Source organism: Lepeophtheirus salmonis, chromosome 6, assembly GCF_016086655.4.
Source record: "Lepeophtheirus salmonis chromosome 6, UVic_Lsal_1.4, whole genome shotgun sequence".
NCBI lineage: Eukaryota > Metazoa > Arthropoda > Copepoda > Siphonostomatoida > Caligidae > Lepeophtheirus > Lepeophtheirus salmonis.
In genome coordinates this window covers 5,627,821-5,652,305 of record NC_052136.2, presented here as the reverse complement: position 1 = coordinate 5,652,305, position 24,485 = coordinate 5,627,821, and the positions used below count along the sequence as shown (strand labels likewise).

At 31.4% G+C, this 24,485-nt stretch overlaps 1 protein-coding gene across 2 annotated transcripts; it reads right to left on the bottom strand.

The window, feature by feature from the left end:
- Window positions 1-2,971: 2,971 nt before the first annotated feature.
- LOC121120539 (uncharacterized) lies at window positions 2,972-6,074 on the bottom strand. Of its 2 annotated transcripts, none has more exons than XM_040715422.2 (2): window positions 5,996-6,074; window positions 2,972-5,192 (listed from the first exon to the last, which is right to left on the bottom strand). In XM_040715422.2, exon 2 carries the CDS (start codon window positions 5,170-5,172, stop codon window positions 4,003-4,005), a length of 1,170 nt encoding a protein of 389 aa, XP_040571356.1. In that variant the 5' UTR covers window positions 5,173-5,192; window positions 5,996-6,074; the 3' UTR covers window positions 2,972-4,002. The 2 variants fall into 2 exon arrangements, with proteins under 2 accessions (XP_040571356.1, XP_040571355.1); XM_040715421.2 differs by lacking the exon at window positions 5,996-6,074 and adding an exon at window positions 5,288-5,979.
- Window positions 6,075-24,485: the final 18,411 nt, after the last annotated feature.

Below are 24,485 nucleotides of genomic sequence, written 5' to 3'. Positions count from 1 at the left end.
ATGTATATCATAAACATATTTTAATCGAATCAATAATAATATATTTGTATTTTTTGAAATATTTAAAACTTGTGACTATAGCATCAAAGATTTATGCAGGGTGAACTGGTTATAAAATATTTTTTTCGTTGAATCAATCTTAAATGGCTCATAAATCAAATGCATTTTATGTATATGTTAAGATTTGAATTAAATATAAACGCTGGTATGTTAAAATAATTTTGTTTGTTTTTGTTCGTGAGCTCTCTAAAGACTCAAGTACTCATAACTTTTGTTCCGAAACTCTGATGATATTCTTTCATTTTTGGGGAGAGAAGACGTTATATGAATGTATTGGGTAGTAACGTGTGATTGTGTTTTTGAAAAACGGAGAGATACACATAGGATTTCTTGGGGAGTTACATTCTTTATTATTAAACCAAAATATGTCATTTAACCGACATCAACTCACTCAAGGCAATGCTGGGTACTATCGCCTGTCAAAAAATAAATATTAAAGGATTATTCAAACTTTATCATGACGTAAAAGAAGACAGAAGTTGAGTAACTTATTAAAAGAAAAAAAATACAAAATTAGGTTTGTTCCTTTTTTCAGTAAGTTTCTCAGAATAACCAGCTCCCTCTCTAAGATTTTTTCCAATTCAATGGCGTCCACAGGGGTGAACTGGAGGGGCCTCAAATGAAGGAATTTTTGTTTTTTACTAGAAAATTTAATATTTAAAATTTTCTTTCTTTAAATTCAATTTTATGTGAACTGCTGTGGATTTTTTTTTTTTGTTTCCAAAATTTAAAATTGAATATTTGAAAACTTTTGTGAACAGTTGTGGATTTTTGAAATATTTATTCTTGGTAAACAGCTATGAATTTTTGAAATTTTTCTATAAAAAATTTAATATTTGCAATTTTTTTCAGAAAAAATTTAATTTTGGGGTTTTTTATTTTAATAAAAAATCAATAACCAAGTCCCCCCCCCCCACACACACAATATATATATATATGAATTTATAATCCTTCGGACGCCCCTGCATTTAATTGGGAATTGGATCTTGGTAGAATTCCTCTTTTCCTTGTATTATTTTCAAGATTGTTTTCATCTGGACAGACCACTTATACATAGGTATTGTGCGATCCTCCTGAAGGGTGCGGCTCTGTTTTTTATTGTTTTCTATCTTTGTAAGGTGGGAGGAATATTATATATTATATTATACATCTAGGCTATAGCGTACAATATTTGTATTATATTCTAAATAAGCCCTCTTTTTAGAAACTTACAGGACTACACAGTTTCTACATACCGGGTGGTCCATTGAATTAATAACACTTACTAATTCAATAATCAATGAAGGTAGAGTGATACTTAGGGTCTCACACCATACTGTCCACAAAAATATCAAAAAAGTAGGTGGAAAGAGCCTTGTGAGGGTGGAGATGCCACTTTAGACACTAAAAATGATATAACCCCATTTCTTGCGTTGCAATACCCTTTCGAATGTATCTTTTGAACTATTTTTTGACCTTTTCGTCCCACCTACAGCCCTGACGCCAAATCACTCGACTACACATTTTGACTGCATGTCGAGGGGAAGGCCATGACAGAGTAATACATCTTGCTTCGTCCGACGCCTGGAAGCCATTATTGCCGCTAAGGGTGGCTACATTAATGATTACGAGAGCTCAGAAACACATCTATTTAGTGTATTAATTTTGTTGAAATTATATTGTTAATTAATAAATAGTATCTTATTGAAGATTAAAACTCCAAGTGATCAGATTTTAATGCACCACTCGGTAAATATCTCCTATCCTTACGCTCCTGACAAACAACAATGAAATGTGGGGCAGTTGTTGTTTTTGAAAAAGTAAAGGAAATGAAATATGTGTATAACCCTTCGATTTATTTCATATTGTGTCGTCGTCCAATTGACCCAAAATGCATCTGTTTGAACGGTCATTATTCAAGGGATTATTTATTACTTTGTCCGTTGTTGCATCATTCATTTGGAAGGATTCAACAATGGGGCACCCCCTCCCCCATCTGATACCTGGGGGCGCTTACATACATATAGTTGCATAGAATGAATAATGATGTTGAAAAGAAGAGTTAAACTTGTGGGAGAAACAGGGGTGGTTTTCTTTTATTGTACGACGTAAACTTTCCACAAAAAAATGCTCAAATTCAGGTAATGTTAGTTAGCAGCGTTGAGTGTAGGTATAAAAATCCTACACTTATCTAAGACTAGGGGCGTCTGCAGGAATAAATTTTAGGGAGACTTGGGTTTTGAATTACTTTTTTTTCAAAATAATTCAAAAATCCTGTCACAAAAAATTCATTTTTTGGATTTAAAAAAAAAATTAAATTTAAAACATCCGAACCTATTCAATTTAAAGTAAATTGTTTTAATAAAAATATTTCAAATATTTAATTTTTTAAAGCAAAGTTTAAAAAATTAAATTACAAATATTTTTTTTTTTTTTTAAATTTACAAAATCCATCTTCACGTCATATGAAGTTAAATGTAAATCAGAATAGGGTTGGGGAATTTGGTCCATAGATATTTATATAAACAAGTGGCAATTTTTGATATGCCAAACCCCGTGATAGCTCAATATTTTGGTTCCGTGATACTCATTAGTACATATTGCGACTAACGGATACATCCAGGACAAATTTTGATTTCATTAAATTGAATAATAGGGCTGTTGTGGTCAAATTAACAGCCATGTATGAAAGGGTGATAGTTTAAGCAACAATTTGTAGCAAAAATATCAACAACAACTATGGTATTTAGAGCAACTATTGCTAAATTAGCTCGAGGAGGAAACTGCAATCAAGGACTCTCTTTGGGTACCTCAGAACGACCATTTATAATGTTTTAGAGCGATTTAACAAGTTTGGCGACGTCACAATGAGAAGACTCTTTGACCGGCCTGAAGAAGTCAATTGAGGCCCTTGATATAAAAAAGTAACTGATTTTTGTGAACATTGTTTATATGTTAAGACAGTAATTATATACTTTCTTTAAATATATTTATTTATTAATAGATGTGATAAATACAGATTTCTTAGATAGTAATAAAAATGATTATAATAGAAAAACATAGTAATTAGGAAAAAAAATATATAATGAAAAATACACCCGTAGTAAGTTTTTAATTATGACAAAAAATTAGAATTATTATAATATACAACAATTAAGAGAGAGGTAGATATTAAAGGAGGTTTGATGGGAGGATTGTGTGACAAATAGTTTCTCTGAGGTAGAAGAGGTTTAGAGCAATGATTGATAAAAATAAAGAGTATTTATGCACTTTTAATAGAGGCATTGAAGAGAGTCCATTCAAAGCACGATTAAAAACCATACAAAAAGTGGCAATTTAACGTATAATTGTAATAAATATATCGCCAAACTAGGTAAATATTCTTCTAAATAATATATATATATACATATATAATGATTTGTGTAATTAGTAGGTATAATTAACCGGGGAGTGCGTGTTTATATGTAAACACAAAACTGAATAAAAATTAGTTGTATAAATAACTATTAAGAAAGTCTTCTGTTTACCCCCCTCTTTCTAAGAAGTTGGAATGTCAAAAAGAAAAAATCGTGTGTTTTTTGAGTAATCATTGAACATCATCAACATCCTGACTTTCTAGCTAAATTTCTGTTATTTCTTTAAGAGGGGGTTAGGATATAACAGTCATGGGATTTTGCCATGATGAAAAAGTTGACGTAACCGGTATTGTCTTTAGTAATAAATAATAATTATCAGAGTATTAATGAAACTGGGGAGGCTGGGAGGGAAGGGGGACTAGACGAACAAACAAGGATTACTTTAATAATATATAAAAATGAATTAAAACCCGTAGATAAATAATATTTGAATATCGTCGTTAGTCGAGGAATCAGAGTAGGGCCTTAATTATATATGCAATATATATATATATATCTATAAAAATCGTCAAAAGTTATATAATATTTCTTTGAAAAGAGGAATTATTTAGGATTGTGGTAGATCAATGCGGCGATCAATTAGATTAGTGGCTGAAAATTCGTTTTTTTTGGATGATAGATCCTCCGGTTCCGTTTGTGGTTCCTGCATCATCATCATGACGGTGTTGATCCTCTTGGGATCCTTGGACTTTCGTGTACGTACGGATTTAAGAAAAGCAAGGTCTGAGGCTTGGTGGTGAATTTCACTGGTTCCAATTAGAGAAGGGGATGTTTCAAAGGATTCGGATCGTAGATCCTCTTCTTCTGGATATATCTCTTCTTCAATGGGGTGTACTCCGAGAGAGGAACAGGAATGATGGGTCAACTGTTGTTTTTTCTTAAACTTGCTCCCACATTTATTGCACTCATGAAGGGTAGAGCCGTTGGAGTTGTTGTTGTTATTGTTTGACCCTCGAGGATGAGTTGCTTCTGAAACGAGGCCGCTCTGTGAGTGGTTAAGTAGATGTGCTTTAAGCTGATTGGAGTCAGAGAAGCAATGTGAGCAAATTTCGCACTTGTAGGGCTTTTCTCCCGTATGCACTCGGAGATGCCTCCTCAAATTAGCCACTTGAACAAATTGTCGATCGCAGTGAGTGCAGCTGTAAGGCTTTTCCCCCGTATGGAGCCTCATGTGAGTCTTAAGATGATGATCCCGAGTGAATCTCTTGGAACAGACCTTGCAAGCAAAGGGCTTCTCCCCTGTATGCGTCCGTTCATGATTCTGAAGAACGTGTTTATATCCAAAGGAGCGTTCGCATATTTTGCAAGTAAACACTTTTTCACGTCCGCCGCTATCACCGGCTCCGGATATTTTCCGAGGTAGAGAGGATGACGAAGAAGAGGATGATGAAGCTGGGCGTTTGAGTGGGACGGCGGAAGGGGACTTTTCTTCTTCGGAATGAGGAGAACTCCGGCGAAAAGTAAGTTTCGGACTCCCAGAGTCTATGCCAACTTTGGAGTCCGAGGATGAATTCGTGTATTGGTAGTCAGAGTGGAGTAGAGGAGATGAGGATGGATGTAAGAGGAGTGGATTTAGGGCTGCGAGGTGTGATAGGAGTTGCAGTTGCTGTTGGCGGAATACGGCTTGCCAAATGGCTCCAGGTGATGGGGGGTGCAGTGAGGGGGATGTAGGATTAGGTTCTTTTGAGTTGCCCATGTCTTCGGGTTCGGAGTTCATCCTGGGATCATCCGGTTAGGCTGAAATAGAAAAGGAATATATATCAATTAATTGACAAGTACTACTTCTAATAAGTAATATATTATATTTAGGCAGACTCTAATATAGGACGTACGTGGTCTGAATGATTGGCAGTGTGAATGGAAACTAAAGTACTCTGTTGTACTGTTATTGTTACACAGAGGCAAGGTCGGAGAACGGGGAGGGGGGGAGGAGAGGGTGGAAAGTTCTGAGTGAGTGACGAAGAAGAGAATCTGCATCACTCCAAAAATGCAGTTTTTCTTTCTTTCTCCAATTTTTTTCTGTTTCTAATTCTACTCCCTCCTGCAACTTTAATATTATTATGTATTACTCTATCGCCCTCCGCCTCTGCCTCCCCCCACAATAACAACACACTATTTGTTACATAAAATGCACTTTAAGTCTTTAGATTCACCCACTCTAATAAATATACTCCACGCAACCTTTACTTCATTAACCATTTCCCTTTCCTTATTTAGATGGATAGATAATATATAAATAGCAGAAAGAAAGGGGGATTGGTTAACCCTTTCCACCAATAACAACCAATCCAAGCGCAAAAAAACTATATATAGCTCCAAGGAAAAAAAGGAGAGAAGGGGTTGGGCCAAAGAGTAATAACTAAGAATAAAGAACCAATTGTGAAAGAACCTTTCCCACCCCCCCTTCTAAAAAAAGAATTGTTAAAAAAAACGGGAGAGAGAGCGAACTCTTTTATATATTTTTTCTTCTCCTTTTTTTTGTATGTTGAAAAAATCTCACTTTGTACAACATAGTGAAGGACGAAGAAGAATTCTCTTACCTTTTGGATGAAATGATCGTTCGAATTTGAATGAGGAAAGAAGCGTGTAGCCTTGAAAAAAAAAAATAAGAAAAAAAAAAGATTGTGGGCCGGTGCGTGAGTGCAAGTTTTTTTTTTTTTTAAGAGTTGCAAGTTGCAAGTCGCGTTTCTTCTTGTTGTTTTCTCTTTCCCGTTTATTAGTTCGTAGTGTAGAAGGGAGAAAGAGAGAGAGGGGGAATTCAAATTATTATTATTATTTCATTTCAAGGTCTTGTGTACTGAGTGATGGGGGAAAGGCGTGCGAATAGAGTTAGGAAGAAAAAGTTATTATAATATAATCGAGTTCCCCTCTTTTCTTTTATGAAAACACTCTGTACTTATAAATAATAAAGAGATAAACGGGTTTAGTAGTACACTTTATGCATTTATGGATAATATAGAAATAAATAAATAAATTGGGAAATGAATGACTTATTTATTTATTACTTTTCGTTTTTTTTCCTTCTTCCTTTTTATTTTTAAGTTATATCCTTCCTCCCTTTTATTTATTTTTTTGAAAAAAAGGAGAGATCCCGCCAAAAACTACTATTGAAAAAGGGGAAGTAAACAATTTTTTTATAACGAACTTTTCTGTTTACGCGGAATTCTATTTTACTTCGTCTTATTATGTCAGACTAATAATTTGTTGAACGTTTATTTTTCTCCCTAGTAAATATTATAATATCATTTCATGGGCGCAAATCCTGCAATAATGTATTGATTCAAAACTCATTTCCCTTTCCTCCCCCTTCCTTACCCTTGCCCCCAAAAAAGGGGAGAACTTTCCATTTCAGCTTTCTACATCAGTATATTGTTATTGTTGTAAGATGATTGAATCCTTTCTTGATTCGTTACATATCATATATCTGGCCCGTCGTGAACATTAAAGCAGGCCTGAATTATTCTTATCCTCATTGAGAATGGTCGTTTATTGTTATCAATAAATTATGCGTAATAATCCTATGAGTTAGTAGCAAATTGCAGTTAACATTGCAACCAAAAAAAAAATGAAATGGATATATTCTATGGTTGAAAGAGCCATATCAGAGCCAAATGCAGTCTCATATATCAAATTAATGCTTTAAACTATAGATAAGGCTCGTGGCTATACCAATGTATTCCAGAAATTTGAATTAAACGCCCATAATTGAATCATATGGGTCTAAGAAACTACTGTTGTTTCTCATCAATAAACTATTCTGATGAATCTTTGAAAATGTCTGAAAAATTACATTCTCACAATAAAAGAATTATATATTTACATAACTTTCTTTTGAAAGGGTCCATATCGGAGCCCAATATGGTTTTATATATCAAATGAATACTTTAAACTATAGATAAGATTCGTGGCTATATCCCAGAAATGTGAATTAAACGTCTATAATCGACACAAATCTGTCTTAGAAAGTACTGTTCATTCCCCTATCTACAAATTATTCTGATTAATCTTTGAAGACGTTGTAAATTAGAATTAAAGTTGCAAAAATTCATTGCCAGGATGAAATAATTAGAAATTAATTTAAAATTATCATATAGCAGGCAAAAATAGTCCAATGAATCTAATTAATGCTTTAAACTATAGTTAATATCCTTGGGTATCTTCACTCATCTCAAAAATTTGAATGTAAAGCTTTTAATTGACTAAAGTGTGTCTAATAAATTAATCAATTGAAGATATTTTCTCTTTTTCTTCATATTTTTTAAAGATTGATTTTATGCTGATGTACCATATGTATAGTGTTAGTATTTTTTTTTTTTTTTTTTGTCTTGGGATATTGATTATGTATCCCATTCTATTCTTCTCCTTTTTTTGAAGAATCTATATTCCAATTGGATAAAGTTTTTATATACACAAATATAATATATTTTTTATAGAAGTCTCCTAACGCCTTAGTCAATTAATTAAAGCATCAGTCGTTTTAATTACCAACAGCTATTAATTGTGATGGAACGTGGGCCCTTGATCTATTGAATCTGTCATGGAATAATTTCAATAATTCAGGGGCGTCCGCAGGGGGCGGAAAAAAGAAAGGCATTTTCGTTTTTTACTAGTAAATTGAATAATTGATTTTTTTTCCAAAAAATTTAATTTTTCAAACTTTTTTTCCAAAAAATTTAATTTTCTGTAAATAGCAATGGATTTTTGAAAATTTTCTTCGAATAATTTAAAATTGGAATTTTTTCAAAAAGTTGAATATTTTATCAACAGTAACAGATTAAGTAATTTTTTGAGAATAGCAAAATGGATTTTTGTCATTTTTTTCAAAAAAATTTAATTTTTGAATTTTCTTGTCTGTAATTAATTAGTTAATAAACACATCAAAAATAGTCAATAATTACCCTCATGGAATATTCAATCCTTAAATTGACACAATAATTATCCTTAAATTTCTAATCTATATTATTTCAGCTCATTTTATGAGAGGTTTGAACCTTCAAAATGTATTTTTCATTACAAATTTTAGTCATTTTATTAATCAATAACTAATTGTCTTTTCATTTTGGGATATTCAAAGTTGAACAGATGTTTTTTTCTCATATGTTTATTAGTTAGTCACGAGGATTACAGCAAAAGTTTAGCACAAACGTTTAAATTACATAATTGGCAATAACTTTGGAGCCTATTAAGGATTCAGAGCACAAATTCGTGTCCTTAAATAGGCTTCATAAAGTAAAAAATCCAAAATTTAAGGTCAAAGAACACAAAAAAGGTCAACAATATACAAAGCTGAAATTATTTATTTCTTGCAATTTCATCCCGTATCCTGATTTATGAGTTAGTCAGATTTGAAAATCTCGAGATATTGAAAATATGTCTTATTTTTTTACAGATTGAGAACTGTTTTTAAAAAATATTATTTGATGAGCAAGCGAGTGCTTTAACTTGTTGTCAAATCTCATCTAGAGCATATTCCTTTCTTTTTTTATTTTATATAAAGTACTGCCTTATTTTTTTAAACTAAATGCCTGCGAGATTTCATTCATTGTGTACAGTGCTTCCTGTTTATGTTTTTTTCTTTATTCTGTACTGGTATATGATATATATCAGGGATCATTATATAAAATTTGTCCTATGACTTTTTTAAATACATTCAAAAAAGTAAAATTTTCTTTTTTAATATAAAAGTCACATCCAATTGGAATTGGAGATTCTTGAAGGAAGAAGATATATTTTCAATATCCCAAGATTAGAGGGGGAGTGAAGGAATATCCTCATAATAATATTTAGGATTTACAACTCATTTCAACATTACAACTACTAATGTATGATAACGTTTGATTTATTCAGCGAAATCAATTCATGTTTTTCTGAGAACTGAGCTAAAAATGTTGACGGGCTACATGCCCCGGTTGTCGAATCCAGATCTAAGAAATATTCAATGCAATGGTATAGTTATTAGCCTATATGAAGTTGGAAAATGTCTTAATATATATACTAAACCTTAACAGTTTGGTGGAGACGCCTCGTCCCTAATTTTCATCTTGAATGTATAACGTCTTTTCGAATATTTGGTTGCCATAAGGGAGTCTTTCTTGAGTCTGCATTGGACTTTGCCTCAATCATATCCTACACTGCAATCTCCTGGGGTGTGGTATAATAAGGTGAAGACGGGTGCCAAAAGGTTTCAAAATTGTCTTATAATTGATTTATATTTGGAAAGATAACTATGAAACTTGAAGATTTGTATATGAAATCCATTGCAAGGTAACTATATACCTATAGGTTAGATAAAGACTCCTTCATAAATTATAGGATTTTTAAAAAGTGAAGGAAATTTCATTCATAAAGTCGGGTAACTTTTTTAGCATTATCCCAAAAGGTCTTGTAGTAAAATTGATTTACTTCAAACTAGTGGAATGATGTTTATTTCATTTAACAATAGGAAGTAAATACTTTCTTTAAGACATGGCATGGCATCCACAAACCATTCTCTCTAAATTTTTCTAAATTACCCCATCCGGGGTAATTTACTCATGATATATACAGTTGAGGGAATAAGTATTTGATCCCTTGCCGATTTTGTTCAGAGACTGGCTAAGCAATGCCATAACCTTAATGTGATTCTTCTTGAGCACCTCCGTTATTGCCTTGGGCTTATGTTTTGGGGCATTGTCATGCATGAAGATCCGCCGATGAAGCATTTTCAGTACCCTTCTCTATGGGAAGGGGTCTTGTAAACTTCATTGATCTTCCCTTCGAAGTTCTTATGCATCCACCCTACAGTCCGGGCGTGGCACCCAATTACTACAAATTGTTCTTGTCTATGGCCAACGTGTGTGAATGTAATAATTTGGATACAATAGAGGCCAATAAAAATTAGCTGTCCGGGTTTTTTTAGCAATAGGACAAAGGCTTCTACGAGAGGGGAATTATCAAGTTGTATTCTCCTTAGCAAAAAGTTATAGAACAGAACGAGACATCGTTTACGTATTGAAATAAAGCTACCTATTATATGAATTTAAATATAATAATACTATTTTCCACGTATTAATGTTATTTTAAATATAAAATATTCTACTTTTTATAGCAGAAATTCATTTCTCCCTCCAAAAAGACATCACGAGAACAATGATGGATCGTATACATCTATGATGACGCTCCAGAAACATTGGACCTCAGATGGATAGGTTTTTATGCATCCAACCTACAGTCCGGAACCGTGTACCAGGTGATTAACACCTGGTAAGGTCTATGGTCGACCCCCTTGGGGGTACAACTTTAGCCTCAATAGAGGCCCATGAAAATTGGTTGTCGATATGGACAAAGGCTTATAAGGGTATTATGAAGTTGGACCCTCGTTGACAACAAGTTATTGAACTGAGCAAGGCGTACTTGGCTTAAATTGTATTATTGTAAGACTTCTTATAAAGGATTGAAATAAAACGTAAAATACGAAATTACTTTTTCCCCAACCTAATATAGATTTTACATCAAATTATTATGTGAATGCTTTAAATAACTCCAGAATTTAGTCAAACTTGTCAATAAACAACATACATATTAAGAAAAACTCGCTTATTCGCTTCCTCATTCCCTTTTTTTAATTCGTATTCAATATACGTTCTCCCTTTTTCCGTTAGTTTAATAATTCATTAATTTGGATTTTTAATTGTTTTTTGATGCATTTTCAAATCGACAACACGTACATAAAGGAACTTTAAGACAAAATAAATCAACTGATTAGCAAAAAAACAAATTTGCTCTCCAGATCTTAGGAATCTGGTCTGCTCAGAATGACACATAGCCTTGGCTATGTAGTTCTAAATTCTGAACAACGTTTATTTGATGTCTAACGTCTGTATTTGTCTTTTTTTTTTTAATAAATGTCCAATGCGTTTTTATCAGGGTATATACAACTATATAATATAGAGGCCCATTTGAAGAGTGTTTGTGTGTTTCTGGGGATGAAGGAATGTAGCTTTTTTACTATTATTACGTATAGTTAATATTATTTATGGGAGGCTTGCTCTCATAGTTGTTGAATGTGTTGTTTTTCTCCTTAAAAATAAAATATATAAAAAATTCCCTTTTTGGGTTGTTGCAGTATTTGAGTTGAGTTGAGTTGAGCGCATTTCTAACCGTTAGTAAACAACGTAAACAACCACGCAATCACCCCCAACTTCTACTTTTTGTTATTCTTATCCTATTTTTTGATGGCAATAGCTCGTCTGGTGAATAGGATGGGGCTGCTATTGAGGCAAAAAAAGAAAGAAAAAGAATACAGAAAGAAAGTGGAATAATATAAGGTAATGAGAATTGTTTGAGAATCTTTCATGTTCCTCATCATCATAGTATTAATAATTGGAGCTGCATAAAATATGACCGTAACGCGAAAAAAAAAATCAAATATTACATAATTAGGTATAAAAATTTCAAAAATCCATACCTATACACAGAAAGTTAAATTTTTTGAAAAAAAAATTGAAAAATGAAATTTCAAATATCCATTTTTTTTTTTGGAAAACAATTTCAAAAATCCACAGCTTTCACAAAAATTGAAATTTAATGGAAAAAAAATCCAAAAACAGAATCAAATATTAAATAATTTGTAAAAAAAAATGAAAAATCCATTGATATTCAGAGAAAATTAAATTTTTTGTAAATTTTTTTTTGAATAATCATTTCAAAAATCCACAACCATTCACAAAAATGGGATTTAATAGGAAAAAAATAAAAAATCCACAGCTATTTTCAAAAAGTTATATCCGTTAGTTTAATAATTCATTAATTTGGATTTTTAATTGTTTTTTGATGCATTTTCAAATCCACAACACGTACATAACATAACTTTAAGACACATTACTGTTAATGAAACATAAGATTTTGATAAAGAATGACCGTAACGCGGTCAAATTGTTTTCTAAATTATTTTTCCAAATTTTTCAAAGCAACTATACATTATATTCTTTCATTCTTGAAGAAAAACATTTCGCCCGTCAACAAAAAAACAACATAGAATGATTTTTCCAAACATGAGTGTAGATTACATTTGTATTCTTCTTCAAATCATCGTTCATTTCTATAAACATGGGTTACTTTGATGAATTCTGTGGATGTATCGCAAATTGTACTTAAAATAGCCCTAATTGATTGTTAATCATAATAAAAATGATAAATTATATTTAAAAGGGATCATATCGTGGAAATTATAAGTTTTTTATATCAATAATAATTGTAAACTGTAGCCCAAATTCTTGAACATCTTATCTCATCCCAGATATTTGAATAATAAGCTGGTAATTGACTCAAATATGTCAAATATTGGGATATATGAAGTAAAATAATTAATAGGGATTTTCTTAATGTTGTTCTAGATATTTTTGATGTATATAAAGTTATCACTAATTTTCGTGTACTCATGAAAAAAGAAGATTAACAACGAGGATTTGTGAGGTAAGTTATGAGTCCAAGTCCTTTTTGGACTCTCTTTTTGGAGTAGAATTGTCTTTACTTGATATGAAGTGGGATGTGTCTTCATCTCATAGCTGCTTAGAGCTTATCTAATCCAAGATCATCCGTAGGTTAATATATATATATTTTTTTTTTGAGGGGGTGCTTTTTTTGCACTTATTATGTGAAGCTATATATAATTCTAAAAAAAATTATAAAAATCAACAGTTGCTCATAAAGTATCTTTGAAATTAAAAAAGAAAATATTATATCTTTTGGAAAACTTTTTTCAAAAACTGATAGCCCAATCACAGAAAATTAAATTCCTTGGAAACAAATTTGAAAAATTACATTTTATTTATGTAATTTTGAAAACTGTTGATTTTGGGCAGGTCATATCTTAAACAACTCTATTTACTCATAATGATTTTGCTCTCACCCCTCTGATCAACATCAGGCACTCACAATCGAAGGAAGAACCGACCATTGTCCATCTGTCGCAAATCCTTTTCTATAGCATACTTTTTTTTTTTTGCAGCCGACCCAAGCAGTGTGGGTGGGGGAGGGGGATTAGGACCACCATTCCTCTAATATAATAAAAACATATATTTTTTGAAGAGTGTCTCCCATTCTTTTTCCATTTTAGGGGCTATTATGTTAATGTCTTATATGGAATTAACAATGTACTCGTATGTGAAATAGATAATAATGTCATGTAATAGGCTTTGAAACCCCAAAAGTTCCCCCCTCCTCCTCGTTGAGCAATGATGTGAATGTTGCATGCACGGGTTTGATGTAATTATTTTAACATTTGTCTTTCAAAGAGGGTACTAAGAGGCACGTTGCAACGGGCCTCGCAGTCGAAAAAAATTGAATACAAATCTTCTTGTCAAATTTGTCGAAAGGTCAACGCTTTTTTGTCAAAAAAAAAAAAAGAATTTCCTTGTTTGATCAAATTTTGAACCGTTATTTCCGAATTTTGAATTGAATTATCATTCAATTCTCAGTTTTTATTTATATTGTTGATAACAATTTCCACAATGTTTGCAAGGTTTTTAATGGATACAATGATTAGACCATGGGTGTACAACCTGTGGCCTGCGAACTTAACGCTTAAATACCTAGTACTTGCAGATAACTTTAACGGCTTTTCCCTTTATTTTTCATTAAAAGTTTTTCTTTCAGAGCGTAATTTTTTCAAAAATTCCTTCATTTGAGATAGGTCTCTGCAAATGATCCTTAACAGTTGGACGGTCTTGGAGCAGGATAGTTCCCAAGGAGAAACATTAAAAGTGGCGGCTCAGAGGTTTTTTGGAGGACAACAAGTTTATATGGCCCCTCAACACTCTTGATTATTCCTTCTGGCCACAAATTGAGAAGAAAGTAAGTCTACATAAGTAATGAAATAGTATATTTGAGAATGGGATTGCATGTTGTCAAAAGTTTGATTTATTTTGCTTTATAAAAAATATTACCTTTTTTAACCCTTAGAGGTTTTTTTTTTTGGTTTTGTTTGACTTGAAAATAATTTTACCAGGTAAGAAAACGATTCACAGAAGTAATATAACGAGAGAAAAAAAAGATTTTTGGAATTTTTTCCCCCTTCAAGTTACTAATTAATTACTAAACCTATTTAGCGTGCTTTAGGATGAAAAATAATACTAAAATCTCCTCAAACATAGAAACAGGGTTATTTTAGATTAGAAAAAAAGTTGCATTTTGACAAATTTAAGTTAACTATTCTTTAAAATTGTGTTTTCTAAAATTTTTTCAATTGTGAAAGAAAAAGATTTAAAAAAAAGAAAGTTTAAAAGTTTTTTTTTTAAACTTATCTTTTTTAATGAAATCAAAATGTCATTAAAAACATTCTTTCAAAACTGTTAATATTTTCTTTCAGTTGATTTCCTGGAATTTCATAGAAGGACAATGGTCTCCCGGGAAATGAGTCAACCCTAGACTTTAAATATAAAGGTATATAATGAAAATATCAATATTATCATTCATAATGATAAAACCCCGATTTGAATGCATTTGCTAGTGAATAGATGTGTGTTCCTTTCTCACTTGGTTGGTTCATGGTTTTTCCCTCATATTTCTCTCTTTCTCTCTTCCCATTTGTTTTTGTGTGCCCTTTCATATCACCATTTATGATGCTGCTCTCTTGTTCTTTTCCTAATTCAAAAGATATCTGATTTCATATCATTTTACAGCCTACTACGACAATACACTTATATTGACTCGCAAGACATCTCATTAATACAACCCTCCGATCAACCAAGCAACCAATGTTGTTTGAACTAACTGTTTGTAACTTTGAAGCATGAAAAACAAAATAAAATTATATACATAAATATTCAGGGGATTAAATATTATCCACTTCCGTTTCCCTCTTAATTTTTATATATATTATATTTTAAAAAAAAAACCGTAGAAAGTTGATTATAGCAACAAACAACGTTTTAATTTGAATGAGATCGAAGTAATGAAAATAATTGGTGTGCATATAACCAATCTACTAACATATTTTTGTTTTTGTTTTCTGCTCAATGTTCTGGAGAGTGTTGTAGTTGGGCACGCCAAAATTGTACACAGCATATTTACTAATGTTATAAATAAATAATCTTTAAATTGTCCGGGTACCCATGTTGATTTTCGGTTTCTTTTTTAACATGTCCATTCCACACTGGATTTTCTCCTTTGCTTATACCAAACCAGCGGTAGTACCCGGTATTGTCGCCTAAAAGACAAATTTTGCTTTAATAATATGGAAAATAACTCCCCAAGAAAGATGACGTCTTCTTTCCACAAGAATGAACGAATAGTAAGTAGAGGATGATGGGAAAAGGAATTTAATATGTAGAGATGACTAATGCGTACTTTAGTCTCTAGAGCGCTCACTAATAGAAACAAAGAAAATGTATTTCAACATACCAGTGCTTAAATTGTATTTAAATCTTAACAATACCACTGAAAATGCTCATGAATTATGATATATGTACATCAAGGTTAATAGAAATATAAGGTTAGACCATCATGTAATGGGTCTTGCTATAATTTTCAATTTGAGCTACTGTAGCGACTGCTGGGCAAGACAGACAGAATTTGATGCCATGGAGTTTAATAGCGCTATATTAACAGCTTATAGTACTAAAAATTATATGATTAACAGTGATAGTGTATGTATTATTCTTTTTGACGTCACTATTAAAAAGCGTGGTGGAAGACAAACATCTTTTGGAAAAGATTTATGCACACCCCTGCAATATTTCATTTGCAGGACTACATTATTATGCTTTATATGAAAAATATTTATATGATTTACATAGTATACAAGTTGGATGCCCAGGCTTGCAATAGTTCATTTATGCGACTACCGTGACTGTTTTCATGCATACAGACTAACTATGCTTTATTACTATAGATGGACTATCCGATATTGCTCTGCAAGGTTCTGGTTAATAAATATCCTCTTTTTTTCAAATGTCATCAAAAATTCATAAGAAAAAACTTGTAAGTAGAGTTTTTATTTACTAAGGATTTTTTAGCCTGCCAGTTTTATTGTTGTTGACTACTTGCCTTTCGCATGTAATTTTATCTTTATATTATTTTTATACATTGAGGGTTGTAACTGTTTTTTTTTAAATCGATTTTTTTGAGGAGTAAATTTAATAGACTTTTCAATACGTTAAAAATTACCTTTCAGTGCGGATTCAGTTATAATAATATTTAAATAAACTATAGATCAGTATTATTAGGGGGGGGGGGGTGTCCAGGGGATTATATATATATATATTTTTTTTTTGGCTGTGTTTTAAATTTTTTTCCAAAAAACAACTCCAAAATGACAATTTTTTGAAAAAAAACTCCAAAATAGCTATTCGCAAAAAATAAATTTGTAGAAAAAGAATTACAAATATGAAATGTTTTTTCTTAAAATTTGAAAAAAATGAAATTTCGAATAATAACTTTTATCTCAAAAAAAATCCATATATCTACAGAAAATTACAATTTTTTGAAAAAATAAATTCGCAAAAATAAATTTGTGGAAAAAGAATTGCAAATATGAACTTTTTTTTCATAAAATTTGAAAAAAAATCAAAAATGAAATTTCGAATACTAACTTTTATCAAAAAAAAATTCCAAAATCCATATATTTACAGAAAATTACAATTTTTGAAAAAAAAATCCAAAATAGCTATTCGCAAAAAATAAATTTGTGGGAAAAAAATTGCAAATATGAATTTTTTTTTCATAAAATTTGAAAAAAATTCAAAAATGAAATTTCGAATACTAACTTTTATCAAAAAAAAATTTCAAAATCCATATATTTACAGAAAATTACAATTTTTTGGAATTTTTTTTTCAAAATAGCGATTTGCAAAAAATAAATTTAAAAAAAAAATCATTACAAATATAAAGTTTTTATTGAAAAAATAATATTTTATGGATAATAATTCAAAAATAAAATTTCGTATACTAATTTTTTTTCAAAAAAAAAAAAAAATTAGAAATACAAAGTTAATCATAGAAAATTAAACTTTTTTATGAAATTTCAGTTTTTTGGATAAAAAAATAAAAAATGAAGTTTCAAATATTAAACTTTTTTCGAAAACAAGTTGAAAAATCTATATATTTACAGAAAATTAAACTTTAAAAAAAAAATTGAAAAATCACTTTTTTGGAAAAAAAGTTTATTCGCTATTCATAAAAATTTACATAACCTTTGAATACACTGAAAAATTAACTTTTATTGTATTTTAGTGGATTAATTAATAATAATGTATATTTTCACATATGTACTATAGATCCGTAATCAGTTGTATAGATCGGTGAAATGTACTCTCACAAATTTATTTAGAGCTCTTCTTCTCATAGCTAACAAATATGAGAATAAATTTATAAAAAAAACAATAAAGAAGAATATACAGTACGCGGAAAATTGTAGCTCTTGTTCCAACAAATCACTTTGTACTCAGGGTTCAGATATCTCAAATTTCTTCTCACAAACTGATTTTCAACTTTGATAAAACTATATATCAACTGATAGTAAACGAATCAATAATGTAAATTATCAAAGATATGTAGAGGAAAAATCATTACAGAAATTTTGATCCTATAATCCATTGATGTTTAGTCTTTCCAAATGAGTCTTTATCTTATATCTCAAAGAATATTTAACAAAAATTATTTACTTTTTTCCAGGGGAGCCCGCAGAAGGTGGGACTGTCACCCCCAACAAGTTAAGCAATTTAGTTCCGAAAAAATTAATATTTGCCAATCGAATTTATGATCTTTTTTACTACATTTTTTTTTGTCGTCAGGTTGAAAAAACATTTACATGAGAATAGGGTCCCAATTTTTGTTTAATGATTTATTTTCCAAGAGAAAGTCATTCAACCAAATTATACATACAACGGAGGAAAAATCTTAATTTTTGAAAAGTATTCAAAACAAATTTTCCAAAAAACGAGCTCTCCTCTACTCCTTAACTTAAATATACATATATATAAATTCCAACACCAGACGGGCAATGTTGAAACTTTAGAGAATATACCTCATGTCTCATCCAATTAGAAGAGTCGTTGCAAGAGTTACAGAGATGGTTATCAAAAGAGTGGGTGGAACGAGCCTTGTCAGGGTGATGAAGCCACTTTGGACACCAGCAATGAAAGAACCCCACCTCCTTCTTTGCAAGAATCTTTTGAATGTGTTTTGAATTAGTCTTTTGAGTTCTTTTCAACTTTTTTTGACACTTTTGTCCCCACCTACAGTTCTGATCCCAAACCATTCAATTTTACCTTTTGGTTGTATGTCGAGGGGAAGACCCGCAGTTTCTGTCTACACAAGTCACTGTCAGCCAGAACTGGGACGCCATGACAGAGAACTACATCTGTAGTAGAAACAGGGCTTCCACCACCACCTAGAAGCCATCATTGTCACTAAGGGTGGCTACGTTAATGATTAAGAGATCTCAGACAAAAATCTATTTATAGTACTAATTTTGTTGAAATTATATGTTTAATTCATAAAGTACATCTTGTTGAAGATTAAAATTCAAAGTGCTCAGATTGTAATGGACCCTTTGTACAGGAGAGGACATATTTGATGCATCATTGATTATAATATATGATTGAAGGAAAAGTAAGAGCCTGCGTGCGACAGACTCGCTATTTCTTCTTTATACAAATATGAAGGAATAATAAAGTGGTTGTTGCTCTACGTTCTGCTGTTCATTCACTCATGTCCTTGGGTTCTTCTTCCTTTATACTTTTAAATGATTGTAATTCGATGAATTGAAAACAAACTCTTATTCATATATGTATGTATGTCTTAGTAAGTACGAAATACGAATGTGTTTACGATTCTTCATAACATATACATATGTGTAATTTCTTCAAGGTCGTTTTCTTAGTTTCAATCATTAACATACTTCTTTTTAACGATTTTTTCCCGTTTATTTCATTTTTTACTCTCTCTTTTTCTAATGATTTCCATCATCAAGGGATTTGATTACGTCAGAGATAGTATATATATATATATATTTTGTCAAAGTATTAAGAAACCATCTATAGTACACGTACGGAGTAATGTGGCGTCGACAAACATACACATTTTGCTTTAATAATTTAGAAGATAACTCCCCCCGACATCCTCCTCAATGTTCATTCTCACACTAAACTACTCAATACTTACAGGGGGGCCTGAAACCTTTCCGACCTCAACCTCAAGATGGCGGTAGTCGTATATAAAAGGTAGTCACATCTATCTAGCATTTGTCGACAGTCTCTTATCACCACAGTTTCAGCTATTTTGTACATGCAGTTAATTTGTAAAAGTCGTTTGATGTGAGAGTTTTTGTGAAAATGGACAAAATCAAGTATCCAGCTGTCATTCAATATGTGTTTTGAAAGTATAACCTTTAAATAGATTCAAAGAAGAACGGACATATAAAGGCTTGCTGTGTAAAAATTTGACGCCTCAAAGTCAATCTAGTTGGAGTATTTGAGCTTACAACAAAAAGTGTCTTGTGAGCAATTATTTTGTTGAGAAAAACGTCGTGTACTATTTGGACAGGTTAGAGAGATGGGAGAAGTGGGTAAAGTTTTAAGGAGAAGTTTTTTTCTACAAATTCCTGAAGATGCAAAATTTTGGAAAATTGGACAAATATTATTTTTGAATACAGAAAAGTTGTTAATTTCTAAACTGTGACAATAACAAAAAAAATGAAAAAAAAACCTTTTTTATATACAAATTTGACGAAAAGCTTTTCGTATGAAGGTTTACTGTAAGTCATGCCCAACTTTTACATAACATATATATACAAAAGCGGTGCTAAGGGTATGTGGGGGTTGTCACTCCCTCCCATGTATTGAAAGAGTCCCAAATAATGAGATGTCAGTCGGATAAAAATGTTATTTCAATTTTGAGTCGTACATAATAAAACAAAAATGAATGTAGTTTTGAAAAAAATAAATAAATATATATATAATTCACTCTATTTTCAAGAAACGGTCTCTTTATGAATAGAAAAAAAAGGTTTTTTTGAATAAAAAACACCAATCATTAAGGGAAATATTGACAATGTTAGTTTGAAAAAAGCCCAAAAAAGATATGTTTATTTTTTAATGAATGATCGTAAAATATTTTTATATAATAAAAGCCCGTCATATTCTCAATTATTTTACTAATTATAAAATTTTTATAATTTTTTTAATTATTTACATACAAATTACTAATTTTACTAATTATTTTACTTTTTGGGAAAAATGCAAGGGATCAAATTTTATTCAAAAAAATAAAAATAAAATGTGACTCTAAATTTTGGTGGAAAATTGTGATTAGTTTAATGAAATGACTTGAATAAAGTTTAAATTTAGCTCCTTAAAAAAATGTTACTTAATATAAGAGTCGAAAATAAATAAAAAAATTGGTTTATTATGAATTTTAAATAAATAACATAAACCTATTTTTAAAAGTCCCTCTTTAGAAATAAACATAAATCCTACTTTAAAAAAAAAACTGACTATTAATCAATTAATTGACACAGTTTATTGAAAGAGTCCAAACAAGGCTTGTCTCTAATATTTTCATTAAAATTCAAATAAATCGTTCTTAATGAAATGGCTTACTTTGAGAGAAAAATGAATTTAATTTGATAATTGGAAAAAATGAGTCATCAGGCGGAAAATTAAAAAATAGATTCAACATAGAAGTCATTCCACCGACCTGTTTTACATATAATACCTATATTATACATCTTCTGAGAATGGCTCAGACCCATTCATGTTGAGAAGGAACCCTACTAAACAACTTTATGGTAGTGTGTCCTACAGAAAAATTTGTTTATTGGTTGAAGAAGCCTCCTTTTCGTAGTAGTAACAAGGGATTCGAAAATTGTTTATATGTAGAATAATAAAACGAGACTAAGAATAATAATCATATTATGAATGCTTTTGGGTCGTAACCCAATGGGGGGGGACTGACCTAGTTGTTGTTATGGAGGGACATAACAACATGAGAAGGGAAGCTATAATTATAACGAGATATACTTAGATAAAAAAAAGAACGTATAAACTAGTGATGTAACAATTGTGATTCAGGGTTTTGATCCCGTTCTGATTCAGTATCGAACAGGTTTCAGATGGAGATCCGATTATTTCTTAACCTATTATCTGTAAAAATACTACTTATGTAATACCAGGAACAAGGAGAAAGGGCCTTTGTTTATGTATTTTTTTAAATTTTAATAATTACATTATAAATATTCAATTATATGCCCAAAATTTAAAACTATCACAAAAAATTGAGTTTGTACGATTATTTTTTTAATGAACAACTGTTCACAGAAAATTATTTTGTTTGGAAACAAATTTCAGAAAAGAAACTTTAAAAATACATAGCTATTCAAAAAAGGTTTTTTTTTAATAAAAAAGTTTTTTTAATGAAATGTCCATAGTTATTCATAAAAAAAAATTCAATTTTTGGAAAAAACATTTAAAAATCTATAATTGTTCACAGAAAATAAATTTTTTGAAGAATTATTATTTTCTTGATAGTTGGGGGCCTCCCAGTCCCTGCGGACGCTCCTTGGTAGAGGCAGGCCTTTCCCTATTACAGAGTCGTCATCGTGGATTTTTATTAAGAGGGGTCCTGGATGAAGTGACTATGGGGTACTCACTAAGGGTGTTGTAGAATTACATACATAAATATATATCTATTTTTTGGAGGGGGATTTATTGAATATTAAAAAAAAAAAAAAATCAATAAAATTTTTCATCCGCGGCACAATTTGATCAAAATGCCTTTTTAAAAATAAAATAAATCCTTCATTTTGAGCATGGGGGATCCACGCCTCCTTGGCCACCTGTGATAACAGTGGTCAAGTTGCAAAATCAAACCAGGGGGATACTCAACGATCCATTCTGATTATTGGAGTTTCGGGGCTAATATGGAAACAGGGATGCTTGTTCTAGAGTGGTCGATTTTCTCTACACCTCCCTCTACATCTTGATCACTGCATAGAGGTGACCTAAGGGGAAAAAATCTTCTTCAATTATATTAATAACCAACAGAGGCTGCACGCATTGCTGGACAAAATAGAGGCGAATAGAAACAAAGAATGAAGGTAGAAGAAAAGAAACAGAGAGAGGGTTGTAGAAAGAGACAGAGGGATAAGAAAAGAGGGAATAAACGCAGAGAAGGAGAGAGAAAGAAGGAAAAGGTTACCTTATTTCGGTCAAAAAGGGGCTCTTTATGACCCACAGAGGCTCAAAAAATATCATAGGAACATCCTTTGTTATTTTATACGTCTACTTGCTAAACTTAAGGCTCCTCTCTTCCACCTTTTTGGATTAATTGTTTGATAACACCAAAAATAGACTTTTAAAAATATATTATATTTTCCCTAGGGCATATAAGACCCACGGACTATCAATGGGTAGAGATTGCAGAAGAGTCGGGGTCTCCTGATCCACAAGATTTATTCTATCACAGGTTTTTTTATATATTTAGTGTGTAAATAAATACAATTTCGGAGCCCCTACAATAAAATTCAAGCTCTTTACCCCCTGGTTCCCTGTTGTCTAAAGTATGAAAAATAGCCTCTATTGTAATGACGTTTCATTCTTTAGGGTTACTCTAATTCACAGTGAGTCAAGAACCCGTTTATTTTCTTTTACGTATGTTAAGAAAACGGATTCCTTTATTTTTCTCACTATAATAGTTTGCAAATCGGTTCGAACCTCCAACATCCCCAGTACTATAAACGCTAAAAAAACCCTGAATAAATAAATATAATTGATAATTATCCTTCAGGTAAAACCGTATTTTCCTTATTATTATTTGTGAAGGAAGTAATGTATAAGTATATATATAAATATATGCCTGGCCACCAGAAGGACAGCACACTACATGCATACTTAAGGTATTGTAAAAAAATTTCCTTCCCTGCATCCTTGCATGAAGAAAAAAAACAAGAAAGGAAAATAAAATAATCTTCCACTTTCCTTAAAAAAAATAAGGAGGGTTTTTCGAGTGACGTCAACATTGTTGTTGATGTTAGCCCCATCTTGGATGAGGCATATACAAGCAAGCAAGTGTTATATATTCTCTATACAAGTTGCAAATTATGTACTAGCTGTAACCAAAAAATGATATCTCCAATTTTAAATAAAGGGTTTACAGTACGGAGTGGACCATTGAAATCTGAACAGTTACGAATTCAATCATTAATGAAGGCTGAGAGACTGAAATCCATTTACATTTCGATTCATTAAAGCATAAACAATTAGTTACAAAACAAAGTAAACCTGAGCTCTTTAGATTAGGTATAGTTCAAGATAATGACGATGGGGGTCTTCAGTATCAATGTCTACACCATCAGCAAGTCCAAAACATTGGAGAAATCTGTCAAAAAGGCCAACTGGACCTGAAGGAATGAAAGAAAACAGCACCTCCCAATTCCCTCAAGTCTATGAGGGTCCATGCAAGAAATCTCGGGTGGTTTTTAAAGCAGACTGTCCAGAGAGCTATTAAATAAGAGGATGGAAAGCGCCTTGTGAGGGCGGAGAGGCCAGTTTTGACACCAAACCCATCTCCTCCGTTGTAAGACTCTTTTGAACCCTTTTTGAACACTTTTGGCCCCCATAAGTTCATGAGGGTTCATCCAAGTGATCTTGGATTGTTAACCTTTAACTCTCCAAAGAGCTTTATGAGGATGGAGAAGCCACTTTTAAAGCCAGGAATGAAAAAGGCTTATTTCCTCCGTTGGAAGACTCTTTTGAATGAGTTTTGACTCTTTTTTGACGCCCTTACAGTCCTGATGCTCTTCTGAATAGGCTTGGATTTCCCAATTTTAACAAATTGGGATACATGACTCAATTGAAATTACCAAGTGCCCATTCTAGTTCAGGATTGTTTTTGTGTTGATGGAGTATATATTATATGAAAGGCTCCAAATAAAATCAGAAAACCTGTGTTGTTATTTAGCTATAAATGGCATACATGATATATTATTACGTTGTTTTTTAACTTTTTTTTTCTTTGTTCTTTTTCCTCTGAAGGTTCTTGTTTACGTTATAT